The following is a 27,030-nucleotide window of genomic DNA, read 5'->3' on the forward strand; positions in this document are numbered from 1 at the left end:
TTTTCAAATCGCACGTTTAAAACTTTACATGACTAATGTGACCTTTGCAGAAAAACATTCCACGTAAATGCCTGCTGCTCAGGTAATATTTTTCAAAGTTGTTTGTCAAGTGTGATGTTCTTGCAGTGGATATTTAACTTTATATTTGATAAATGGATCTCTTTAAAATAACATTAAAGGGTAGCAGATTTTTCTCTTTGCCAATACTCTTACTTGCTCTTATTGCCATGGATGCTTTCCCCCACTTGTTACAAGGAAAAGAAAGAGAAGCAGATAAACAAAAAAAAAAGTCTCAAAAATTCCCTCTCTTGAGGCTAATTCTGGTGTTCTACACACTTTTCTTTTTCCTATAGGAAAAGGATATCACCTTTAAAAAGAGGTGAATTAAAAAATTTATGTGCAAAAATACAAAAGTATTAGAATCTAGAAATCAATAAGATGCCATTTAATTTAGGTCTAGTCTCTAAATGCTTCAACTAGGTCTTAAATACTTTTTATATGACCCAGATAATTGGATACATGTTGTGCAAAATGCCCTCACTCTTTGGTTAGATGTCCTACGAAGAGAAGATGTTACCGTTTATGTTTGCTCGTTCATGTTTTGTCCCATTCTCTCTCTCTCTCTCTCTCCCCACTCTTTCCTTTCATCCCTTCTTTCCACACATTCCTTCTTTTTCCTGAATCTTTTGAAAGTAAATTGCAGGTAATGTCTAGGGCATTCTGCTAAAGAAGCACACTACTGTTACCACCCCCAAAGGAATTTAGCATTGATACAATTTTCAAATACATGGCCTACTTTCAACTTTTCCCCCAAAATTTCCTCCATAGCTGTTTTTGTTTAAATATACAATCCAATCAATAATGGGTAATTTGGCTGTCATGTCTCTTTAGTCTTCTTTTTTTTTTTGACTGGTAAGGGGATTGCGACCCTCGGCATGGTGTTGTCTGCACCACGCTCAGCCAATGAGTGCACCAGCCATCCCCATATAGGATCCAAACCCGTGGCCTTGGCACTACCAGCACCGCACTCTCCCTAGTGAGTCACGGGGCTGGCCCTTTAGTCTTCTTTAATATGAAACAATCTCTCTGACTTCATCTTTCATGACATTGCTCTTTCAGAAGAATCTAGGCCATTTGCCTTGTAAGATGTCTCACACTCTGGGATTATCTATTGTTTTCTCATGATTGGATTCAGGCTAAATATTTTTAGCACAAATACTATGTAGGTGGTGCTGTGCATTCTCCATTGCATCACATAAGGGAGCACATCCCATCAATTTTTTGTGTTACTGGCTTGATCACCTTGATTAAGAGAGATGTCCACCAGAGCACTCCATTGTAAAAATACATTTTTTCTTTTTAATTAATAAGTAATCTGAAGGGAAATACTTCACCCAATTGTTTTGGCATCAAGCGATAATTCTTGCCTGAATCAATATTACATTGGGAATTGTAAAATGGTTATTTTCTAATTTGTTTCTTTTTTAACTTTCATTTTTCTGTAAGGAAGATATTTCCTTTTCCCCCCATCCCTTTTTTGAGTATGACCGAAGACTCACGGGCTCTTATTTTACTAAATGTGTTAAAGGCCATTACTCATACCATAATTATTTTTGGTATTCCAGTTGTTCTAAATTTGGCTAGTGGGCCCTTCTTCAAACTAGTCCCTATATCATTTTGATATGTCCTGATAGTCTTTTTCAGCACTTCCTTGTTTTTTACTACAAAGGATGTTCCAGGGTCACCTGGTTCTATTTCTATCCTAGACTTGAAATCAGCCATTGCTCCACAGAGCCTTAGCTCCTTTTAGTGTGGAATGGTATTTAAAAACCAAAATATACTCAATAAGTATGCTCATTGTTACTGCAGTCTTATTGTTTGTAAACTCCTTTCAGTAGACAAATCCAGAAAATATGTGTGTGTGTGCATGCGTACGTGTCTTTAAATCATAGTTTCTACTGATAGCTCTATTTCAAATTTAATATCACAGGCCCCTTCCTCATTTCATCCATTCCATATTTGTTTCTCTGTTTACCAACTGAGATGCCAGGCTCACAAAATTATCAACATATTTACACATACAAACACAAAAATTGTATAGCCTACAATAAATACAAGAACGTTTCAGAATTGCAATACCAATACCACTAATAATAAACCAATAGACAAAAAATTAATATTTGTCATAGTAAATTTTGTATTTAGAATATATATCGAACTAGGAATTTGTAGAGTACAGCAATCAAAAGTTACTTCAATTATTATTCCTGTATAATTATGTTATTAATTAGATATGCAACTAGGTTCATTTGTTTCTGTTTGTATTCAGTTTTAGGGCTTTCTTTCTTTAATATTTTATTAAATTTTATTTTTTGAAAGTATGTACTATGTGCATAGTTCAAAAATCAAAATTAGGAGACCTGTGTGGCACTGCAGCTCAGTCTAAGGCCCAGGAGGGAAGCACCTACAGCCCAGCAGCCGCTGAGTTGAGCCGAGACCCTTGCAGCAGTGGGGCCCAGTCTAAGGCCCCAGGGGTGAAGGCAAGTGCCCACAGCCCGGCAGCCACCGAGGTGAGCTGAGACCTGCGTGGCACCAGGGTTCAGTCTAAGGCCTGGAGGGAAGCACCAACAGCCAAACAACTTCCAAGGTGAGCCCAGACCTGCACAGCAATGGGGCTCAGTCTAAGGCCCCAGAGGGAGGAAGGCACTCATAGCCCAGTAGTCACTGAGGTGAGCTGAGACCCTTGCGACACTACAGCCCAGTCTTGGGCCCCAGAGGGAAGGGAAGCACACATAGCCCAGCAGGCACTGAAGTTAGCCAAGACCTGCACAACACCAGGGGCTCAGTCTACTGCTATGAAAAGCTGGAACAGGAGCCAAGATGGTGTAATATAGACACCACCACAACTTCTGTCACCACAAGGAGGGTTTATCACCACAGTAGCAGCCAAGGCCTCTCTACAGGCAATCTGCCCCTCACTTGACTACACTGATATAAGAAGAGTCACCAGTAAAGCCTGTAAATAGAGGAGGAAGTCTTTATCCTCATAGCCATACTCAGAGTAATAGAACAAGCAAGTCCTCTACCAGATGACAAAACATCAAACAAAAAACAGTAGAACTACAAACAAACAAGAAGATATGACACCACCAAAGGAATACAGTAATGCTAAAATTCCAGACCCCATAGAAAAGGGAATCCTTGAAATGTCTGAAAAAGAATTTGGAGTGATGATATTAAGAAAGCTTGAAGAAATAAAAGAAGACTCAATTAGAGAACACAAGGAAACAAGAAAAAATATCCAGAGTGTGAAGGAGGAAATCTACAAAGATATTAATACCTTAAAAAAGAGTGTAGCAGAAATCCTAGAAATGATTCACTCAATGAAATAAAAAACACAACAGAGAGCTTGACCAGCAGGCTAGAGCAAGCAGAAGAAAGAATCTCAGATCTCAAAGATTGTCTTTTCAAAATAATCCAGGCAGACAAAAAGTAGGAAAAAAGAATTTAAAATAAGGAAGAAAATCTAAGAGAGATAGCAGACTACCTCAAGTGCTCTAACATCCAAATTGTAGGTATTCCAGATGGGAAGGACAAAGGAAAAGATATTGAAAACCTATTCAAGGAAATAATAACAGAAAACTTCCCAGGTGTAGGAAGAGATGCAGACCTTCAGATCCAGTAAGCTCAAAAGTCCCCAAACAGATTCAATCCAAAAAGATCCTCTCCAAAATACATTAGAGTCAAATTTGCAAAGCTCAAAAACAAAGAGAGAATTTGAAAAGCAGCAAGGAAAAAGTGTCAAGTCACCTATAAGGGAACCCCTGACAGACTAACAACAGACTTCTCAACTGAAACCCTACAGGCTAGGAGAAAGTGGAATGATATATTCAAAATACTAAAAGAAAGATGTAGCCAGCCAAGAATTCTTTACCCAGTAAGGCTGTCTGTCAGAAATGAGGGAGAAATAGTGGATTTCCCAGACAAACAAAAATTGTGGAAGTTCACCACCACATGACCAGCCCTGCTAGAAATTCTCAAGGGAATCCTGCATCTGGAATCTGAAAAATGAGGATTACTACCACAGATACACAAGAAAGAACAAAACCTGCCATTAAAACAAAACTGCCAGTGAGAAAGAGTAAGAAGCTGAATCATGACACCTCAAGTTTCCAACTAACATTGATGAAGAAAAATAAAAGGGTAAGTAATGATTGAAAGGATATTTAAAACATCTAAACAAAAAGCAATTAAATGACAAGAATTAAACAATACCTGTCAATAACTACCCTAAATGTGAATGGATTAAACTCCCCATTCAAAAGGCACAGACTGACTGACTGGATTAAAAAGCTAGACCCAAGTATATGCTGCCTTCAGGAGACCCATCTTACCTGTAGAGACACACACAAACTAAAAGTGAAGGAATGGAAAAAGATGTACCATGCAAATGGAGTAGATATTCTTCTATTGGGTAAAATAGACTTTAAACCAAAAGACATAACAAGAGAAAAAGAAGGCCACTATATAATGATAAAAGGATCTATCCAGCTAGAAGACATAACAATAATAAATATGTATGCACCCAATACTGGAGTACCCAGATATGTAAAGAAAATATTCTTAGACCTAAAGAAAGAAATAGGCTCCATCAGGTTAATAGTGGGTGAACTGAACATGACTCACTCAGTATGGGACAGATGTTCCAGGCAACAAATCAACAAGAGACACAGGATTTAAACTACGCCTTATACCAACTGAACTGGGCAGATATATACAGAACATTTCTTTCTTTTTTTTTAATGTTTCTTTTGTTTTTGTTGGTTATGGATATCCATGGGGTACAAAGCAAAGTGTCACCACTCAAGCCTAAGATGTGATGGCCAGATCTATACTGACAGCATGTCAATTACCACAAATTGTGATTATACCCCATGTTCCCCACCCAATTATCCCCCAAATGATACCCAATATCCCTCTCCATCCTCCTTTCCCCACTCCACTTTGTATCCCTAGGTATGTTCTCTCCCTCTGCAAGCCCAATGCACTACTTTGTTCTTTCTTTACTTTCTTCTTTATCTCTTAGCTCTGGCTCATGAGAGAGCATGTATTGTATTTATCCCTCTGTGCTTTGCTTAATTCACTCAACATAAGTTTCTCCAAGATCATCCATGTTGCAAATGGGAAAATTTCATTCTTTTTTATGGCAGAGTAGTATTCCATGGTGTATATATACCACAGTTTTCTTATCCAATCATCCATTGATGGACATTTAGGTTGGTTCCATATCTTGTAGACAGAGCTGCAATGAACATGGCAGTGCAGGTATCCCTTTGACAGGATGATTTCCATTCCTTTGGGTATATACCCAGAAGTGGGATTGCTGGATCATATGGAGGATCTACCTGTAGTTGTTTGAGAAACCTCCATACCGTTTTCCATAGTGGTTGTACTAAATTACAGTCTCACCAACAGTGTGGGAGTGTATCCTTCTCTCCATATACTTGCCGGGATTTGTTATTCTCAGTCTTTTTAGTTATAGCCAGTCTAACTGGAGCGAGATGATATCTCAATGTAGTTTTAATTTGCATTTCCCTGATGACTAGTGATGTGGGGCATTTTTTCATGTACCTATTAGCTATTTGTATGCCTTCCTGTGAAAAATGCCTATTCAGTTCCTTTGCCCATTTTTTAGTTTGGTTATTTGTATTTTTACTGTATAATTGCTTGTGTTCCTTGTATATTATGGATATTAATCACTTGTCAGATGCATAGTTAGCAAAAATTTTCTCCCACTCTATAGGTTGTCATTTCACTCTGTTGATTGTTTCCTTTGCTGTGCAGAAGCTTTTTAGTCTGGTATAGTCCCATTTGTTTATTTTTTTCTTTTATTGCTGGTGCTTTCAGGCTCATGTTCATAAAGTCTGTGCCCAGACCTAGTTTCTGGAGCCTTCCACCTATATTTTCCCTTAGTAATTTTACAGTTTCAGGTCTTATATTTAAGTCTTTAATCCATTTTGAGTTGATTTTAGTATATGATGAGCTACAAAACATTTCACACAAAAACCAAAGAATATACTTTCTTCTCATCAGCACATAAAACATTTTCCAGTATAGACCACATATTAGGTCACAAATCTAGTCTTAGCAAATTTTAAAAAATTGAAATCATTCCAACTATCTTTACAGGCCACAATAGACTAAAACTGGAAATCAGTAACAAGCAAAACCCTGGAAACTATAGAAATATGTGGAAATTAAGCAGTAGGCTCCTGAATGATCTATAGGTCCAAGAAGAAATTAAACAGGAAATAAAAAAAATATCTTGAAACTAATAAAAATAGATTCATTAGACCAAAACCTGTGGGATACTGCCAAAGCTGTTCTGAGGCAAATGTATTGCAATAAACACTTACATTAAAAGAATGGAAAGACTTCAAATGAATCACCTAACACTATGCCTCAAAGAACTTGAAAAACAACAGCAATCCAATCCTAAAGGTAGTAGACAGAAAGAAATAATTAAGATCAGAGCAGAACTAAATGAAATAGAGACCCCAAAAATTATAGAAAAGATCAATGAAACAAAAAATTAGTTTTTTGAGAAGATAATTATAATAGACAACCTGTTAGCTAGGTTAACAGAAAGAAGAAAAGAAAAGACCCAAATTAAAAAATCAGAAATGAAAAGGGAGACATTACAACCGATTCCACAGAAGTACAACGAATCATTAGAGACTATTATAAACAACTGTATAACAACAAATATGAAAACCTGGAAGATATGGATAAGTTTCTGGACATGTACAAACTACCCAGACTGAACCAAAAAGAGATAGAAAACCTGAACAGACCAATAACAAGCAATGACATTGAAGCAGCAGTCAGCAATCTTCCAACAAAGAAAAGCCCAGGTCCAGATGGCTTTGCAGTTGAATTTTACCAAACCTTTAAAGAGGAATTAATACCAATCTATTCCAAAAAATTGAAACAGAAGCAATTCTCCCAAACTCATTCTATGAAGCCAACATAACTCCAGATCTAAAACCAGATAAAAACACAACCAACAAAGAAATTTACAGGCCAATATCCTTGATGAACCTAGATGCAAAAATCTTCAACAAAATATTAGCAATCAAAATACAGAAACACATCAAAAAAACTTATACACCATGATCAAGTGGGATTCATCCCAGGGATGCAAGGCTGGCTCAACATACACAAATCAATAAATGTGATAAATCATATCTCTAAACTCAAGATCAAAAACCATATGATTATCCCAATAGACACTGAAAAAGCATTTGACAAAATTCAACATGCCTTCATGATAAAGACTCTCAACAAATTAGATATAGAAGAAATATATCTCAACACAATAAAAACCATCTACAATAAGCCCACTACCAGTGTCATTCTGAATGGAGAATAACTGAAGATTTTTCCCTTAACTACAGGAACAAGACTGTGATGCCCACTCTCACCACTTCTATTTAACATAGTATGGGATGTAGTAGCCAGAGCAATCAGGCAAGAGAAAGAAATAAATGGCATGGAGATTCGAAAAGATGAAGTCAAACTGTCCCTATTTGCAGATGACATGATACTATACATAGAAAAACCTAAAGACTCTATCAAAAAACTCCTAGAGCTGGTTAATAATTTCAGTAATGTTGCAGGAGACAAAGTAAATGCCCCCAAATCAGTTGTATTTATATTCTCCAATAATGAGCTAACAGAAAGAGAAATCATGAAAGTAAGCCGATTTACAACATTCAGAAAAAAAATAAAGTACTTAGAAATCAATTTAACCAAGGAGGTGAAAGATCTCTACAGTGAGAAGTACAAATCACTACTAAAAGAAATTAACGAAGACACAAAAAGATGGAAAGATATTCCATGCTCTTGGATTGGAAGAAATAACATTGTGAAAATGTCTATACTACCCAAACAGATCTACAGATTCAATGCAATCCCTATCAAAATACCAATAACATTCTTCACAGAAATAGGAAAAACAATCTCAACATTCATATGGAACAACAAAAGACCATGAATAGCCAAAGCAATCCTGAGCAAAAAAAATAAAGCTGGAGGCATAACACAACCTGACTTCAAATTATACTTCAAAGTTATGGTAATCAAAACAGCATTGTACTGGCATGAAAATAGACACTCGGACCAGTGTAGCAGAATAGAGAACCCAGAAATCGCCCCTCAGGCTTACATCCATCTGCGATATTTGACAAAGGGAATGAAAACATACATTGGGGAAAAGACTGCCTCATCAATTAGTGGTGCTGGGAAAATTGGATATCCATATGCAAAAGAATGAAACTAGACATGCATCTCTCACCATGCAGTACAGTCAACTCAAAAGGGATTAAAGACTTAAGTATAAGACCTGAAACTGTAAAATTCCTGAGGTAAAATAAAGGTGAAACACTGCAGGAACTAGGTCTGGGCACAGACTTTATGAACAAGAGCCTGAAAGCACAAGAAACCAAAGAAAAAATTAAACAAATGGGACTATATCAGACTAAAAAGCTTCTGCACAGCAAAGGAAACAATCAACAGAATGAAATGACAACCTACAGAGTGGGAGAAAATTTCTGCTAACTATGCATTTACATCCATAATATACAAGGAACTCAAGCCATTACACAGTTAAAAAAAATAAAGAACCCAATTAGAAAGTGGGCAAAGGAACTGAATAGATATTTTTCAAAGGAAGACATACAAATGGCCACCAGGTACATGAAAAAATACTCAACATCACTAGTCATCTGGCAAATGCAAATTAAAACCACATTGAGATATCGCCTCACCACAGTTAGAGTGGCTATAATCAAAAAGAATGAGAATAGCAAATGCTGGCGAGGATGTGGAGAGAACGGAACACTCTTACACTGTTGGTGGAACTGTAAATTAGTGGATGCACTGTGGATAACAATATGGAGGTTTCTCAAACAGCTTCAGACTGATCTTACCATATGTTCTAGCAATCCCTCTTCTGGGTATATATCCAAGGGAATGGAAATCATCATGTTGAAGGGACACCTGCACTCCCATGTTCATTGCAGCTTTGTTCACAATAGCCAAGATATAGAATCAATCTAAATGTCCATCAATGGATAATTGGATAAGAAAAATATGGTATGTATACACCATGGAATACTATTCTGCCATAAAAGAGAATGAAATTCTGCCATTTGCAACAACATGGATGAGCTTGGAGAAATTTATGTGGAATGAAATAAGCAAAGCCAGAGGGATAAATACCATATGTACTCTCTCATAAGTGGGAGCTAAGAGATAAAGAAGAAAGGAAAGAAAGACCACAGTGGTGCATTGGACTTGGAGAGGGAGAGAACATAACTAGGGATACAAAGTAGAGTGTGGTGAGGGGGATGGGGAGAGAGGTCAGATATAATTGGGGGGATAATTGGGTGGAGGACATGGGGTACAATCATAGTTTGTGGTAATGGGCATGGTGCCATTATGGATCTGGCCATCACTTCTTAGACATGAGTTGTGACAATTTGCTTTGTACCTCATGAATATTGATATCCAATTTAAAAAATCAACAAAATTAAATATTTACCCAATTTCAAAAAAATCAAAATTGTGTAAAATTGGTTTATTTGGAGAATCTCAATTTTGTCTGTATCACCTCACTTTATTGCCACTCATTCACTGGAGGTATTCATTCTTATTTACCTTCTAGTTTTGCTTTCCTCAGATCCCTTTTAAAAATATAAGCAAATACGTGTTCTTATAGGAAACTGCATTTTGAAGAATTGTTTAAAATGCTCGAGAAAAATATTGTTCCATAACAGATTTTATATTTCAAAATTTTTAATCTTGTGCCCGAACAGGTACCAAATAACAGCTGTTTTAAGTTTAAAAACCATTCTTCATAGGAAGAACCAAGATATGAATTAACAAATCTTATTTTTCTTGGCTCACCAACTTAGTTGAATTGTAAATTAATTATGAAAATGACCTCTAAAGGGATTTAAGCAATTTAAAATGTCACCTTTATCTTTACTCAGAGACTTCCTTACTGATCTTGACATATGTCTACTACCTTTTTGAATTTTCATATTCTAAAAGGTAAAACTTTGTTATTTTCTCTTTGTTTTCTCCGGTGTCATGACAACTACAATGGTGCTTTAAGAGCTGAGGGAGGATCTTTGTGAGGACTCATGGGGGGAACAACTAGAAGATCTTCTGAGAAACCTGACTGGGGAGCAGCAGAGGGACCTGTCTGGGGACCTGAAGAAAGACTTCCCGTGAGACCCATAGAAGGCCATGCTGTTAGTCCTGCAAGAGGACATGCTGAGAGCTATATGCTAGGGGACTTGCCATGAGTCCTACAAGAGGACTTGGGGTGAGTCCTGCAAGAGACCATTCTGTGAGCCCGGCAAGTGTTCTTTCTCTAAGTCCTGCAAGAGGACATGCTGAGAGACATGCAAGGGGACATGCTGAGAGACATGCAAGGGGACATGCTATGAGTCCTACAAGGGGACATGTTGTGAGTCCTGCAAAGGGTCTTTCTGTGAGTTATGTAGGGGGATTTGCTGTGATTACTGCAAGGAGATCTGCTGTACATCCTGAAAGAGGATGTGCTGAGAGATATGCTGGGGTACATACAGTAAGTCCTACAAGAGGATATGTTCAGAGACAAGCAAGGCAACGTTCTGTGAGTCATTCAAGGAGACATGCTGTGAGTCCTGTACAGGCACTTGCTCTGGGACCAGAAAGAAGACCTACTGTAAGATCTGAAGGGGAACTTCTTCTGGGAGCTGCATTGGGACTTCCTGTAAAACCAGCAGAAGAATATGTTGGTTGGAGAAACTTCTACATCTGCAAAACAATCTTCCCAGTAAGTTATTTTCATGAACCCTTTCATATAACAGGTCCCATGTGTATCATATCTTTAAAATAAGATTGCATTTTTCACAAGAACATACTAGCCACCAATTGTGAATCTAAAGACACCAATTAAGCATTATATTAAAAAAATTAAAGAAAGAATTTTATATCTTGTTGATTCGTAGAGAATCTTCACTTAGTAAAAAGAAACAGTTTAAAGAAAAAGTGCTTTGCATTTAGCCCCATCTTTCCTCAATTGGGAAGAGAGAGATATTAAAAGAAGAAAACACTATGTTGTATTTGATATTGTATTGATATTTCTATAAACTGACCTAATATTTGAAAAATGATAAAGCTATCTTCCAGAAAGAGAGTCATCATTTCAATATTCCCACCACCAAAGAAACCAAATACAGAGAACATTTTTATCAACATTTGTAATATTCAAAATGAAACAATGTTCATAGATAAATTGATAAAATTGTAGGAGAAAGAGCCTGTACAGACAATCTAAGTGACAATGTTTTGTTATCCTCTAGGCTATTTTCCACTTGAGCAATATAGCAAAGTTTTAGAATTCACCAAAAATATCAGGTGTCTTTAAAGTTTTCATTAGTTTTCTTCCATATAATGATATATCATATATAGCATTTCACTAAATCATAAAACATAAAGCAGTGTTTGTTTTACTACTTTTCAATGTTTTATTCATAGTTTTATTATGACATAAAGAAAATACTTGGGATGAAGTGCCTAAGGTGACACAGCAGTACTTCTTTACCACATCCCAAGGCAGGCTTCTAAAATATAAGAAATTTGTTGGAAAATTTTATTTTGAGAATTGAGTATTGGCACTTTTAAGTTACTCATACTATAGAGAAAATTACCAATTCAGAGAGTAAAATTTGTCATGAAACCCTCTTTAGAAAGCCTTTTCTTCCTCCTGAAGAGTTGGAAAATCTATCAGAACCAAAACCACTTATTCCCTTTATTATTGCAATAATGGGACATCTCTCCTGTTAATAGAAGTCCAAATATCATGGCGATGCTATATATTCCTTTCAAGAATGTGTGCAAAATCACACTATTTCTTTTTAGGTCCCTTGCTGTGATCAATGAGTTTGAACATGCTGTAACCAATGAGTGACGGTAGCTTGATACTGGCTAACTAGTCTGAACAACAATGATTTCTGTAGATATGTTTAATGGAGAGCCAAACTTGCTTTTCCAGTCCCTTTTTTAATCAATTATAAGACATTATTAAAACAACTAAACAAACATTTTATTCTCTATTATCTGAAAGAGGATGTTCCAAAATACCACACATACCTAGGAAAAGTTTCAGACTTTATTCTCTACTGAGTAAACTATTACCAATTCCTACTTGGTCTCTATTATCCTTTTGAATGGTGCAATTATAACTCCTCCTGAACCTGTATATTGGAGATCAAGATTACCCTATCAAAAGCAGCTCTTTCACTTCAAGCTTTATCATAGTTAAGAATCTTTTCATCTACTCTTTAAGTTTCTAGTTGCTTAGGGATTTCTTCACTAGAAAACCATTCCATTCACATGTAAATAAATCTAAAGAAAGGTAAAATTCTATAGTTCTTTTTGACTTCTCTGTTTCTAGTTTCTATCATTTTCAATCCACAATCAGAAGCACAAAACGTGATTCATCATGTGGCCTGATGCTGCTGGTCAGCTGAATTTGACAAATACCTTTCTCCAACCCTGAGAACATGACATTTTTATTAATTTTCTCTGAGTTTTTCCTCTAAAATAGAGATTGCCAGCTGCTGCTATGATTTAGTTGAGGTTCACTAATAGTTTAACACCATGGTTTAGTTTACTCCACTTTCTCCTCAAATATCAACTCACAAACCTTGTTAGACAAAATCTGCTTTCTGAAACGGTCCACATTCTAAACAAATACTCAAGCTTTTACAGTTTGGCTCAGATCTGAAAATATTCAGTAAATCACATTTTAAATATTTTAAATATCCTAAATGAAGAAACACTATAGGAAAAACTAAATTATAACTTTCTGGAAGAAAAATCACATCTTGTCTAACCACTGACTGAGTACATATGTACTCAATAAATATTTGTTGAAAAAATGAATAAGATCTCAAAAGTTAAACTGAGAAGCAATAAGTCACAGTGTTTGAGAATATACTCTTGGAAGTCAGACAGTCTAAGTTTGAATTCCATATGTTCTACTTATTAGCTTCTAGGATTCGAGGAAACTTACTTAACATTCTATCCTTAGTTGTCCTTATTGCCTACATGATATTTCAAATTACTTGACATAGCCATTTGTGTCTAATAAACATCTCAAATTCAACATGTCAAAAAATGGACTCCCACTCTTTCTCCTCAAACCTGTTACCCTTGCAGCAGAAATGAGGCCTCTGTACTTACTGGTTATATACATCTGTCTTGAGGGATCTCATCAAAAAGGAGAGGAGAGAAATAGAGAAGTATTTGCAGGAAGAATGGGGCAAAGAGATTATTTTCTAAGATAGAAGAAATAACATATTATTTGTATGCTGATGGAAAAGATATCACCCAGTCTTCTCACCTGCAAGCTTTTCACTAACAAATCTTCTGATAATCTTACTGAGGATTCCTTTTACATGATGAATCACTTTTCCTACTTTCAAAATTCTCTGTCATTGGCCTTCAAATCTTTGATTATAATATGTCTCAGTGTGCATCACTTTGGGCTTATGCTAACTGAAGTTTGTTGAGTGTCTTGGATATGTGGATCTCTATCTTTCTTTAAGTTTAGGAAGTCTTTGGCCATTATTTCTTGAAATAATCTTTCTGCCCCTTCTCATTCTCTTCTCCTTCTGATAGTCCCATATATGTGTGTTGGTCTACTTGACGGTATCTCATAAGCCCACTATGAGATACTGTTTAAACTTCTCCTCTTTTAAAAATTTTTCTTTTATGTTTATTTATTTTTATTAGCATATTCATTATTACAAATCATAATTATTCTTTATGCCTCTTACCCAACCAATCACTCCCAAACCACCCTCCCTCCCTATCCCTCATTTCTAGAATCCTTAGGTTTGTTCTCTCCTTCTGAAAGTTCAATGTATTACTGTGGTTTCTTTCTTTCCTTTCCTTTCTCTCTCTCTCTCTCTCTCTCTCTCTCACACACACATCTTTCTTAGCACCCAGTTATAAGTGTAGATATGTGGTATTTATCTCTGCATGTCTGGCCCATTTCACTTACACAATTTTATCCATTCTCATCCATGTTGGTGCAAAAGGCAGAATTTTATTCTTTTTCATGGCTGAGTAGTATTCCATTGTGTATATACACTATATTTGTCTTATCCAGTCATCCATTGATGGACATTTACATTGGCTCCATAGTTTAGCTATTGTAAATAGAGCTGCAATGAACATGGGAGTGCAGGTGTTCCTTTGACATGATGATTTCCATTCCTTTGGATATATATGCCCAGTAGTGGGATTACTGGATCTTATGGCAGTTCTATCTGTGGTTGTTTGAGACACCTCCATACTATTTTCCATAATGGCTGTGCTAATTTACAGTCCTACCAAGAGTGGAGAAGAGTTCCTCTTTCCCCACATCCTTGCCAGGAATTGTTGTTCTGGTTTTTTAAATAATGGCCAGTCTAACTGGGGTGAGAATCCAACAAGGGATTAATATCCAGAATATATAAGGAACTCAAAATACTACACAGTATAAAAAATAAATAATCCATTTATTTTTTTTTATTTATTGTTTATAAATATTCATGAGGTACTAAGCTGACTGTCACCACTTGTACCCAAGAAGTGATGGACAGATCTGTTGCTTTGTGTTGCTTCACCCCCCATGGATTTGTCACCCCACTTCCCCTGGGTGATGGAAATGCAAAGGATTACTCTTCTGAGCAGTGAGAAGCCCTGAAGTGGTTAATTTCCCTGGGATCCTCCAGCGAGAGGGATCCCTTCCTCAGGAAATTAACACTGAATTTAGGTTCTCCTCCTGCACTTATTTTCCAGACCAGGAGGTTACAGGAAGAGAACATAGGTGGGGTTATGGTTTAACAATATAGGCTGGCAGCTTTCAGTGAAACAAGCCAGATGACATTTCAGTAAGGCTATCAACAAAAGCTTGATCTTAGCAAACATTCCTTCTTACCACAATGTAGATATCAATCAGTAACTAATCTGTCTTTGAGCCAGCAACCTTGCTGTGCCACAATTCTTATCTTGCAACAGAGACTCACTAGCCTGAGGAAAATTTCCAGTCCTCCACAAGGTCAATATTTGAAACTGCAAGACTTTGGAAAACCAGGCCCTGTGAGGTACATATGCTTTATAGTATATTCCACACAGATCCATACCGGCATCATGCCCATTACTACAAATTACAGTTATACCCTGTGACCCCCACCCAATTAATCCCTAACCCTGCCTCCCCCTCTACCTTTCCCCTACTCAAATATGGAAACCTAAGTATGCTCTCTCCCTTTGTAAGTCCAATGCACCACTGTGGTGTTTCTTTCCTTCTTTCTTTCTCTCTTAGCTTCCACTTATAAGTGAGGACATGTGGTGTTTTTCCCTCTGTGCTTTGCTTATTTAATGCAAGCTAATAATTCTCAATAACAGATACTAGGAAAGAAATTTCTATACATGAAGATTACAAGCCATAAAATTAAAATTCAGCAAAGTAGTCTGTATCTTTTTGAATTTGTTTCAGTGGTTGAACTTACATTGCAACAGTTTTACAAGGTCGGTATTTTTCTTAAGAAACTGTATATGGAAAGAAAAATGTTAGACAATAGCAACTGAAACTGACATTTGTCATTAAACTTCATCAAAAATGAGTCATCAAAATAAAGTAAAAAATAATAATAATCCAATTAAAAACTGGGAAAAGGAGATGAATAGACCTTTCTCAAAGGAAGACATACAAATGGCCATCAGGTACATGAAAAAATGCTCAACAACACTAATCATCAGAAAAATACAAATTTTTGCTCCTCTGACTAAATAATTGCAAATTTCCCCATTATCAGATTCACTATTTGATTCTTCTCCCTTTAGGGTCTGCTGCTGAACCCCTCTAGTGAAGTTTTCAATTCAGTTATTGTATTTTGCACCTCCAGAATTTCTGTATTGTTCCATTTTTGCAATATCTATGTCTTTGTTGAAGTCTCATATCATTTTGTTCACATTATCATTTTCCTGATTTCCTTTAGTTCATTGTCTGTGCTTCTTTTAGCTCTTTGAGCATATTTAAGGCAGTAATTTTAAAGTCTTTTTCCAGTATGTTCAATGCCTGTGTATCTTCACAGATTGTTTCTGCCACTTTATTTTCCTCCTATGAATAGGCCACGCTTTTCTGTTTCTTATAGGCCTTGAATTTTTTTTTCTTGTTATTGAAAATTGGGCGTTAGAAAAAACAGCCACCTCTCCTAGTCTTTGGAAACTGCCACTGCACTGGGGAATGCCTTCACTAATTATCAGGGCATATTGTGGACTTGGGATCAGCCAGAGAAAAGGCTCAGTGTCTTCTCAGGTCTCTTTTAAGCATTTCTCTTGTATGGGACCGTGTGTGTGTGTGTGTGTGTGTGTGTGTGTGTGTGTGTGTTTCTATTCCCCTATAATCACTGCATGTGTGTGTGTGTGTGTGTGTGTGTGTGTTTCTATTCCCCTATAATCACTGCTAATTTTAAATATCATAATTTTCCAAAGAGTCTCACTCCAGCTTCTTATTGGATCCTTAGCTGTTATATTGTATTCCTGCCACTGTAATATTTTGCCCCAATCATCTGGAGGTTTTGTAGCTTTCATTAGCTATGCCCACACTATTGGTAGATTTCAACAGCCTGAGATCTGAGCTATGCCAATTTTTTCTGTCTGAGCTCTAAGTCAAGCAAAACAGATAACAGTCCCTCAGGCAGCTCACAGACTAATAAGAATGTTGCAGATAAGGTCTGTCCTGTTCCCTCTTGTTTGTGGGTGGGAACTTGTATCTTTATATTATGTCGTGTAGCACCATTGAGGAGCTGGGAAGGTCAAGTAAAAACACTGAAAATTTTCCTACCATTTTCCATGTGGCTTTTTCTTCATTGGGTGCTCCCTAAATTGCTGTAGACCTTTGACTCTTTCCCAGAGCTTCTATAAAGTTACTCTGGCCAATCCCTAGTTTTTTATTTGTCTGTTTTTTAATAACACTTTCACAGGGGAATGAGGGGCTGGAACTTCTTAGTAAACTACTTTGCTGACATCACTTTCTGAGACTTACTTTTTAAAATTAATTTGTCCAATTCTCACTTTCTACTTCTAGCCTTACAGATGAAGTTTGTACCATAAACTCCTGGTAAAGGTTTTCATTTTTTTTCAGGACTTTCAGGATTTTCAGTAGGTTGTTCTTTGTAATATGGAAGGGTATTTCTTAAGATCATTTACTAGATCTTAAATGGTCGTTTGGCCACATAGGAAATAGCCATTATTTTATTTCAGTTCCAACCATTTTATATTTTTAATTTATTTTTTAATTGATATGTATTGATGGCACATACTTATGAAGTACAAAGTTATATTTCAATACATGTATACAATGTGTGATGATCAAATCAGAGTAATTAGCATAATCATCATTGTAAAACTTAGTCATTTCTTTGTGATGAGAACATTTGAGCTACCCTGATCTAGCCATTTGAAAACACAAAATAAATTATTAATTATAGATACCTAGCACCACTATACACCACTAGAAATTATTTTTCCTGTCTAGTTGTAATTATGCACTCATTAACTGACCTCTTCCTATCCCCCAGTTTTTGTGTCAGTCAGTACCATGCGATTTTGATTATTCTATACCTTTGTACTATATTTTGAAGTCCGGTAGTGTAATGCCTCCAGCTTTGTTCTTTTTGCTCAGCATTGCTTTTGCTGTTCAAGGTCTTTTGTGATTCCATATGATTTGAGAATTGTTTTTTCTATTTCTGTGAAGAATATCATTGGTATTTTGATAGAGGCTGCATTGAATGTGTAGAACACTTCATGTAGTATGGTCATTTTGACAATATAAATGCTTCTAATCCATGAACGTGGAATGTCTTTACATTTTTTGTGTCCTTTTTAATTTCATCAGTGTTTTGTAGTTTTCATCGTAGAGGTTGTTGACCTCCCTGGTTAAATTTATTCCTAGATATTTCATTATTTGGTAGCTGTTGAAAATGGGATTGCTTTCTTGTTTTCTGTTTTTGTTTTTGTTTTTTGTTTGGTTTTTTTTCCAGCTAGTTTGTTACTGGTGTATAGAACTGCTACTAATTTTGTATGTTGATTTTATATTCTGAAACTTTATGAACTAGGTTTACCACTTCTAAGAGTTTTGGGGTCGAGTCTTTAGGTGTTCCTTTATATAATAAGCTCTTGTTGTCTGCAAATAGAAAAAATTTGACTTCCTCTTTTCGAATTTGGATGCCTTTTATTTCTTTCTCTTGCCTAATTGCTCTGGTTCAAACTTCCAGTACTATGTTAAATAAGAATGGTGAAAGTGGGCATCCTTGTCTGTTCCTGTACTTAAAGGAAAAACTTTCAACTTTTCCCCATTCAGGATGATGTTAGCTGTGGGCATGTCATATATGGCCTCTATTGTGTTGAGATACATTCCTTCTATACCTCATTTGCTGTGAGTTTTTATCATGAAGGTATGTTGACTTTTATGAAATGTCTTTTCTGCATCTATTGAGATGATCATATGGATTTTGTCCTTCATTTTATTGATGTAGTGGATCATCTTTATTGATTTGCATATGCTGAACTATCCTTGCATCCCTGGGATAAATCCGATTTGATCATGGTGAATAATTTTTTGATGTGCTGTTGAATTCAGTTTGCTAGTATTTTGTTGAAAATTTTTGCATCTATGTTCATCAGGGAACTGTAGTTTTTTGTTGTTGTGTCCTTGTCTGATTTTGGTATCAGGGGGATGCTGGCATCATAGAAGGCATTTGAAAAAGTACCCTCTGATTTGATTTTTTGGAAGTTTGAGAAGAATTGGGATTAAATCTTTTTTTAAAAGTTTGGTAGAATTCAGCAATGAAGCTGTGTGGTACTGGGCTTTTCTTTGTTGGGAGACTGCTGGTTATTGATTCAATCTCATTGTTCATTATCGGTCTATTCAGGGTTTCCATTTCTTCTTGGTTTAGTCTCGGATGTTGTTGTGTCCAGAATTTATCCATTTGCTCTAGATTTTCCAATTGTTGGCATATTGTTGTTCATAATAGTCTTTAATGGTTGTATTTCTGTGATATCAGTTGTAATGTATCCTTTTCATTTCTGATTTTCTTAATTGGTTCTTTCTTTTTTTCTTGGTCCAGCTAATGATTTGTAAACTTTGTTGATCTTTTCAAAAAACGAACTTTTCATTTCATTCATCTTTTGTATCCTTCTTTTGGTCTTAATTTCACTTAGTTTTACTCTGATCTTTATTATTTTTTTTGTCTAGTAATATTGGGGTTGGTTTTTTCTTCTTTTTCTAGTTTCTTGAAGTGCAGTGTTAGGTTTTTTTCTTTGAAATGTTTCTACTTTTTTGATGTAAGCACTTATTGCAATACACTTTTCTATTAATACTACTTTTGCAGTATCCCCTAAGTTTTAGTATGTTGTGCTTGTATTTTCAATTGTTTCAAGGAACTTTTTGATTTTCTGCTTAATTTCATTTTAGACCTATTGGCCATTCCAGAGCATGTTATTTAATTTCCACGTATTTGTACAGTTTCTAAAGTTTCTCTTATTACTAGTTTCTAATTTTATTCTGTTGTGGTCTAAAAAGATACTTGATATGATGTTAACTTTTAAAATTTGTTGCGACCTTATTTGTGGCTGAACATGTGTTCTGTCCTGGATAATGATCCATATGCTGATGAGAAGAATGTCTATTCTGCAGTTGTTGGATAAAATGTTCTGTAAACATCTGCTAGGTCTATTTAGTCTATAGTGCAGTTTAAATCTAATGTTTCTTTGTTCATCTTTTTGTCTAGATAATCTGTCCAATGCTGAAGAGGGATGTTGAAGTCCCCAACTATTCTTGATTTGGTTCTATCTCTCTCTAGATCCAACAATATTTGCTTTATATATCTGTGGGCTTTGATATTGGGTGCATGTATATTTTAAATTGTTGTATCCTCATGCTGAATGGATTCCATTATCATTATATAATATCCATCTTTGTCTCTTTTTGTAATTTTTGGTTTAAAGTCTATTGCACCTGATATAAGCATAACTACTCCTACTCATTTTTGATTTTTTTTTGCATGGAATATCTTTTTCAATCCCTTCACTATTAGTCGATGTGTGTCTTTCCTGTTGAAGTGAGTTTCTTGTAGGCAACATAATGTTGAGTCTCGTATTTTAATCCATTCAGCCAGTCTATATCTTTCAAATGGGGAATTTAATCCGTTTACAATCAAGGTTGTTATGGAAAAGTGTTTCCTTACTCCTGACATTTTAAAAATTATTTTATAGTTGTTTAATATATCCTTTCTTTCTCTTTTATTGTTAGTCTTTGCTATTTGGTGCTTTTCTGTAGTGATGAGATATAATTTCTTTCTTTTTCTCATGTGTGTGTCTTCCCTACCAGTGAGTTTTATTCTTTCACATGTTATCATGAGGGTAGTTGTCATCCTTATGCTTACAGATGTAGGATTCCCTTAGGATTTCTTATAGGACAAGTCTAATGGTGATGAATTCCCTCAGTATTTTGTCTGAGAAAGACACTATTTCTCCTTCACTTCTGAAGGATAGCTTTGATGGGTATAGTATTCTTGGCTAGGAGTATTTTTCTTTCAGCACTTTGAATATATCATCCCACTATCTCCTGGCTTGTAGCGTTTCTGTAGAGAAATCTGGTGTTAGTCTGATGGGGATTCCCTTATAGGTAACTTAACACATTTCTCTTGCTATTTTTAGAATTCTCTCTCTGCCTTTAACTTTTTGAGAAGTTGACTACAATGTGTCTGAGAGAGGACCTTTTTGAGTTAAATATGTTTGGGGATCTTTGAGCCTCTTGGATCTGGAAGTCCACATCTCTCCCAATACTTGGGAAGTTTTAGCTATTATTTTGTTTAAAAGATTTTTAATGCCTTTTCCCTTCTCTTACACTTCTGAAACACCTATAATATGGATGTTTGTATGCTTAAAGTTGTCCCACAGATCTTGTAGGCTTTCTTCACTCTTTTTTACTTTATTATTATTATTGCTGTTGTTGTTGTTGTTGTTGTATTTTTCTGACTGGATTAATTCAAAAGACCTGTCTTCAAGTACAGAAATTGTTTCTTCTGTTTGATCTAGCCTGTTGCTTAAGCTCTCAGTTGCATTTTTTATGTCATTTAATAAGTTCTTCAGTGCCATGATTTCTGCTTGGTTCTTTTTTGTGATAAATCTCTTTGTTGAATTTCTCTCTCAGAACATTAATTTTTTTTCTGATTTCATTGTGCTCTCTACCTGTATTCTCTTGATCACAGAATTTCTTAATATAATTATTTTTGATTTCCTTTTCAGCCATTTCATAGATTTCCTTTTCTTTGGGGTCAGGTACTGGATAATTATTGTATTCCTTTGGGGGTGTCATGTTTCCTTGTTTTTTCATGTCTTGGCATATGGTGAAACAATTGCTTTTTCTAATTTTCTGGAGTAGGTTTTGAAGGGAGAGACTCTTTCTTGTAGATGTGTTTTATAGTGTCTGTCTGGCAGTGTTCTTTTATGTTTCATTCTCAGTGAATGCAGTAGTGTGGTCTTCATGTGATTTCTTTGATTATATTCAGTGTCAGAGTTGTCAGTGAGTGCTTCCATGGCCTAGGTGCTGGGGCACTTAGCAGCTCTTTGTTGAAGTGAGTGACACTGGGTAGGGTTGCTGGGGATGCAGGCAGGATCTCAAGCTCCTGGGTGATGCACTGATGTGCTCAGTGATTTCTCAGCTAAAGTGGGAGACCCACAATGGGGTTGTTGATATCACCATCAGGATGTTGGGTTCTAGGAGAGGTGCTGGGGCAATCAGCTGTTCCTCTACTAATGGAGGGGAATAGATGGGAACTTAGACCCCTGGGAGAGTTGTTGGGGCATTCTGAAACTCCTCAGCTGGAATGGGCAACACTGACCAGGGTCCCTGGGGTGGTAGGCAAGATCTCAGGACCCTAGGAGAAGCACTTGGGAGCTCTGAAACCCCTCAGCTGGAGTAGACCCCCCTGTAAAAGGTTTCTGGTATCATGCATGGGATGCTGCACCCCCAAGAGAGATGTTGGGACACTCTGGAGCTCCTCAGCTGAAGTGTACCACTCTGGGAAAGTTGTTGGAGTACTGGGTGTGACCCTCCACCCCAAAGAGAGACACTAAGACTCTCTGCAGCTCCTCAGTTGGAGTTGGCTACTCTGGGCCAGGTCACTTGGGTCATGAGAAGGACTCTGTGCCCCACAAGATAAGCACTGAGGCTCTCTGCAGTTCATCAGCTGGAGTGGAACACTCTGGGCAAACTTTCTGGGTTCATGTGTGGGACCCTGTGCCTCAAAAAGAGACACTGAGGCACACTGCAGCTCCTCAGCTGGAGTGGGCCACTCTGGGCAAGTTTGCTGGATTCATATATGAGAGAGATGCTGTGCAGTCCAGAGCTCTACCATTGGAGTGGGCCATTCTGGGCAAACTTGCTGGAGTCATAGGTGGAACCCTGTGATCTTAAGAGAGATGCTGGGATGGTCTGAAGCTTCTCACCTGAGGTGGCTCAGAGTGGCCTTGCTGGAGCTACAGACAGGACCCTGTGCCCTTGGGAGAGGCACACATGCACTACACTGAAGAGAGCAGGGCCAATGGTGGTGGTAGAAGGCCCCAGCTGGTCAGCTCTCAAGTTCTGGAAAGTGTGAGCACTGGCTCCCTCTATCTTGGATGTTACCTCTGCACTGTAGTGGACTGCTTGTATCCAGAGGTACAGGGAGCTGTGTGAGTTTTTGTGCCAGAGTCATAACATGATAAGGAGGACCTAGGCATGTGGAGATGACAGGGCTATTTGACCCCAGGCTGGAATGTACTCTGGTGTTGTCTCTGATCCCCAAATGGTGACACACTGTGGCAACCTGGGACTGGGGAATGGGTGGGGCATCTCAGCATCAATTCCCTCTCTGGAATAATGCAGTCATGTGGACTCCAAGCAGCTCCTTGTATACTGAGTTCACAGCCTACAAGGGCTATGTGGCTCTCTTGTAGATTGGATTGTAGGCATCTGTGGTGGGAGTGTGAAATATTGGGGATTTTTTTTTTTTTTTTTTTTTTTTTTGCTTACCTTTTCCCTATAGTAAGAAGTCTCTCTTGGCTTCAAGCCAATCTCAATCAGGCACTTCACTTGTCTTTGTATGCTGTCATTCTAGTTTCTGAGCTTCAGGGGGTCTTCTTCACTATTTTGTTGAATTCCAGTGTTTTCTCCTAGACACTCTATTCCACATGTGATTATTTGTTGTTTTGGACTTCTCTTTGCATCAGAAGCAAGAGCTTGGTGTCTCTAGTTAGCCATCCTGAAACACTAGGGCTCAAAACAGAAATCTTATACCATGTGTCATGTAAGTCACCTAACTTATATTAAGTCCACGTAAAGAATCATTTGACATGCCCACAAGGAATATATCTCAGAAGTTTTGCTTACATTAAGCGAACCAGAATATGTCCCAAGCTTTTGACTGTGCCATCATCTTCATTAGCGATGACACTGAATATAAGAATTCTGGTCTACCTTCACCAGCTGAGAAACTATGAAGCAGAAACATTGTTGGTGTCCTCAAAACTTTTTTACTTAAGAAACAAAGGCATTTCTTTGATCTTATATTCAAACTTTTCTTTTTAATTACCAAAGAGAATTCTGGAAATTTTTAATGCAGTAAAATTTATATAGATCCAGAAAGTGCTAGGAAAGCTAACGCTGTCAGAGAAAAATGGATGTGCTGTCTTTATCATGCCAGCAGACTCAGTTCATGGTTACTGTAAGCATGTGACCTTCCTAACACGTGTTCCCAAGTGAGCAATGGCTTTGTTAGTGTTCTGTGAACCTGTTAATTCACTCACAGCATAAGCTGCCAATTAACTGTAGATGAAGTGGATGAATGGAAGTTTTAAATACAGCAGACATTGTTACATTTTGGCAGGTACTTTCTCCATTCTCAATACACTATGGTCAGTAGATGAGCAAGTATTACCATAGAAAATGGACACTTTGAGTTTTATTGCTCTGCCCAAGCTGCTTCCACAAGAGTACTTGACTACATTTTGAGCACATAAGTACTTTTACTTTTTAACATCTTCTGTACTTAACTTACCCTCACCTCCCACAACCTCTAGTAATACACACACACACACACACACACACACACACACACACATCATTTATTCAGTGCTTGTTCAGTAGCGTAATGACTTCTCTGGAAGTAAGGCCCATCCCTTTGGTCCCAGAAATATTCCAGGAAAGCCACATGGTTTCTATCACAAATATTTCAGGAGCTGCTCTAGTCTTATGATACAACAGCATTTAATCTGTTAAGCCAAATTGCTGCTTGGCACCTCTTGGCACATTTCTGCATTCAAAGAAATGTAAGTCCAACAATCAAAAATAATTGGAAGACAATATAAGTCTTTCCTGAAGTCTACTGAAGAACTCAAAAAGAGGTGTATATTTTTAGTGCTTAGCAAACCTTTAAAATCCTTCGTGGGCATTTTTTCACTCTGAATAACCTTCAGAGGTGTAGTGCTCAAAAATTTCTCTTCCTTCTCTCAAAACTCCCCAGAACTTTCCCTCAGAACCCAATTTGCCTAGTTCTCTTCTCACCTAATCTCACTCTTACTCTGACTCAGCTTATTATTACATAGATCAACTTAGCTTCTTTCAGTACTTCAATTTACTCATTTTCCATAGTCTGCACAACAAATGGAAATCTGATAGCTGACTCAGATATCTATATTTTCTATTCTCTTTGCAACACATAAAATTTCCTCTCCCCCTTTTATAGAAAGATAAGCCTTCTCCTCTTTTCTCTTTATGCTTGCTCATTGTTTGAATATTATGTCACTGATTTAATTTAATTTAAAGTTCTATCTTCTAAATTCCTGAATTTAAGTACGACCATTTAAAAATGTTTCAGGCAATTGTTATAGGCTAAACTATCCTCTAAACATTTCTTCATTTAAAAAAATGTGCAAATATTTGAAAAATATTTCTGGTTCCTCAGCTTTTAATTGTTATCACAAGTTGCCGTTTATGTTTTCAGTCTGCAAAGTGATTTTACTGTTGATTTCACACGAATTTAAATTAAATTAGTTCATGCATTGGAAATTAATTAAAAAATAACCAAATGAGAAATATTTAAGTAACTTCTAATGAATCACTATTTAACTCTAAATAATGCTTGTATACTATTCATCCTTGCACATTATGTTACTTTTGAATTTACTCCTCAGTCCTAATTGTTGTTGCTAAGCATCTGTCCCAAACTTATCTTCTAAAGCCATCCTCAATTTTCTAAAAAAAATAATAATTAATTTTAAAAAATTTTAAAGCCTATACTTACCTCAAGGAGCAAATCAAAGCCAGGGAAGAGCTAAAAGACATTTCTCTGAGTTGGGAGATCACTCCCTGAGCCTACTAGGAACACATGGTGATTCTGAGTTCACTTCCTTCTCTCCCTGCCCAAAAGAGATTGCACAGTAGCTGTGAAGAAGGTGTTAGCAAGTCTGAATGAACCATACTAACCAATAGTTTCCCCCGATAGGTTGCAGTATTTCCCTAGTTTATCCAAGAATTCTTTGAATGAATACCTGGCCTAGAGACTAGGGTAAACTCCCAAGAGCAGCAGCTTTCAATTACTGAACCTATGCCCAGAAGTAACTAGACCATAATTTTAATGTCCTGCCTCCAATTAGAACTGTGTATTTACACCAATTTATGCTTAAATATTTCTGGCAAATATTTTTTATTCATCCAATACCTACTACACAACTTGCACGGTGCTAGTACAATGCATAGACTCTTATCATTACTTGTTTTAGTGACTAACACTTATTGTCAAGGAATTCTTCTCTAATCTTTAGTTCTCTAACCTATATTATCTTTTTCTGTTTCAGGTATTGAAAATGCTTGGTCATTCTCATTCATATGTTACAATGATTGTAAGAATTAAGTATCTTCTGCGTTGTGAATTTTTAACTCCCTTGGTTAACTTTTTAATGTGAAACAGATGATTGGAGGGCATAGCCAAGGTTAGCTTTTTAAATTTACCACTAATTTACTCGGTCAACTCAGAGATGTTGGTTTACTCATTCTCTCAGATCTTCATTGACATTAACTAGGACTCCAATAGCTTGACATCCTGGATTAAATAGTGGGTGTTGTTAGTGAACATTCATTGTGGTAATGCTACATAACCAATAATCCCCCAATTTCAGTGATTTATAACAAAAATTATTTATTTCTCACTCACAAAGCTGTAGATCAGTTAAAGTGATGCTATTCAGACTGTATTCAGGACTACTTTATGATTATTCCTACTTTAGGACCCAGGCTGAAAGAGCTACCCCCTGGCTGGGATATAACATAGTCATGGCAGATGGTAGAAGCACAAGACGCCAAGCCATACCACATATTTAAAGTTGCTCAGACTTCCACTCAGTTTCCACTGGCCCAAAGAAACCACATGGCCAAACCTAGCATCAATAGAGAGGAAAAGTATACATTTTTCTCACAAAGAGGGAGGATAGGTAATATTTGCTGAATCATAAAATCTACCACACTGGGCAATCCTAGTTTAATAATATTTACATTCTTGCTGCAAAGATACTTTGAGTTTCAGTTTGATTATGAAGCATTTTTACATCATATATGACTGCAACAAATACTCTTTATAACCATAGCACAGCATACTCTTAAATACAAGTGACAGTATTTTTCACTTTTTTTTTTAATTCCAGAAAATTCCTTGTCAACACTATTGCCTAATTACAGGGTGATAATCAAAAATTGTATGAACCATCATCAAACATTTTCAGCAATTAATATACAGCTCACTGGTCATTACTAGTTTGTTTTACATTGTTCCACGGACTATATGGTCCTGTGCTGCAAAATTATGTTTCAGTCAATGA

General features: G+C 36.7%; 1 protein-coding gene across 1 annotated transcript in view; it reads left to right on the top strand.

The window, feature by feature from the left end:
- Nucleotides 1-27,030, top strand: part of LOC134368135 (uncharacterized) — a 426,599-nt gene that overhangs the window by 364,114 nt on the left and 35,455 nt on the right. Inside the window, 2 exon segments of the mRNA XM_063084693.1 lie at nucleotides 10,226-10,319; nucleotides 10,745-10,888. Coding sequence (XP_062940763.1) covers nucleotides 10,226-10,319; nucleotides 10,745-10,888 — 238 coding nt within the window.

The sequence above is a fragment of the Cynocephalus volans genome, chromosome X (assembly GCF_027409185.1).
Source record: "Cynocephalus volans isolate mCynVol1 chromosome X, mCynVol1.pri, whole genome shotgun sequence".
Classification (NCBI taxonomy): domain Eukaryota; kingdom Metazoa; phylum Chordata; class Mammalia; order Dermoptera; family Cynocephalidae; genus Cynocephalus; species Cynocephalus volans.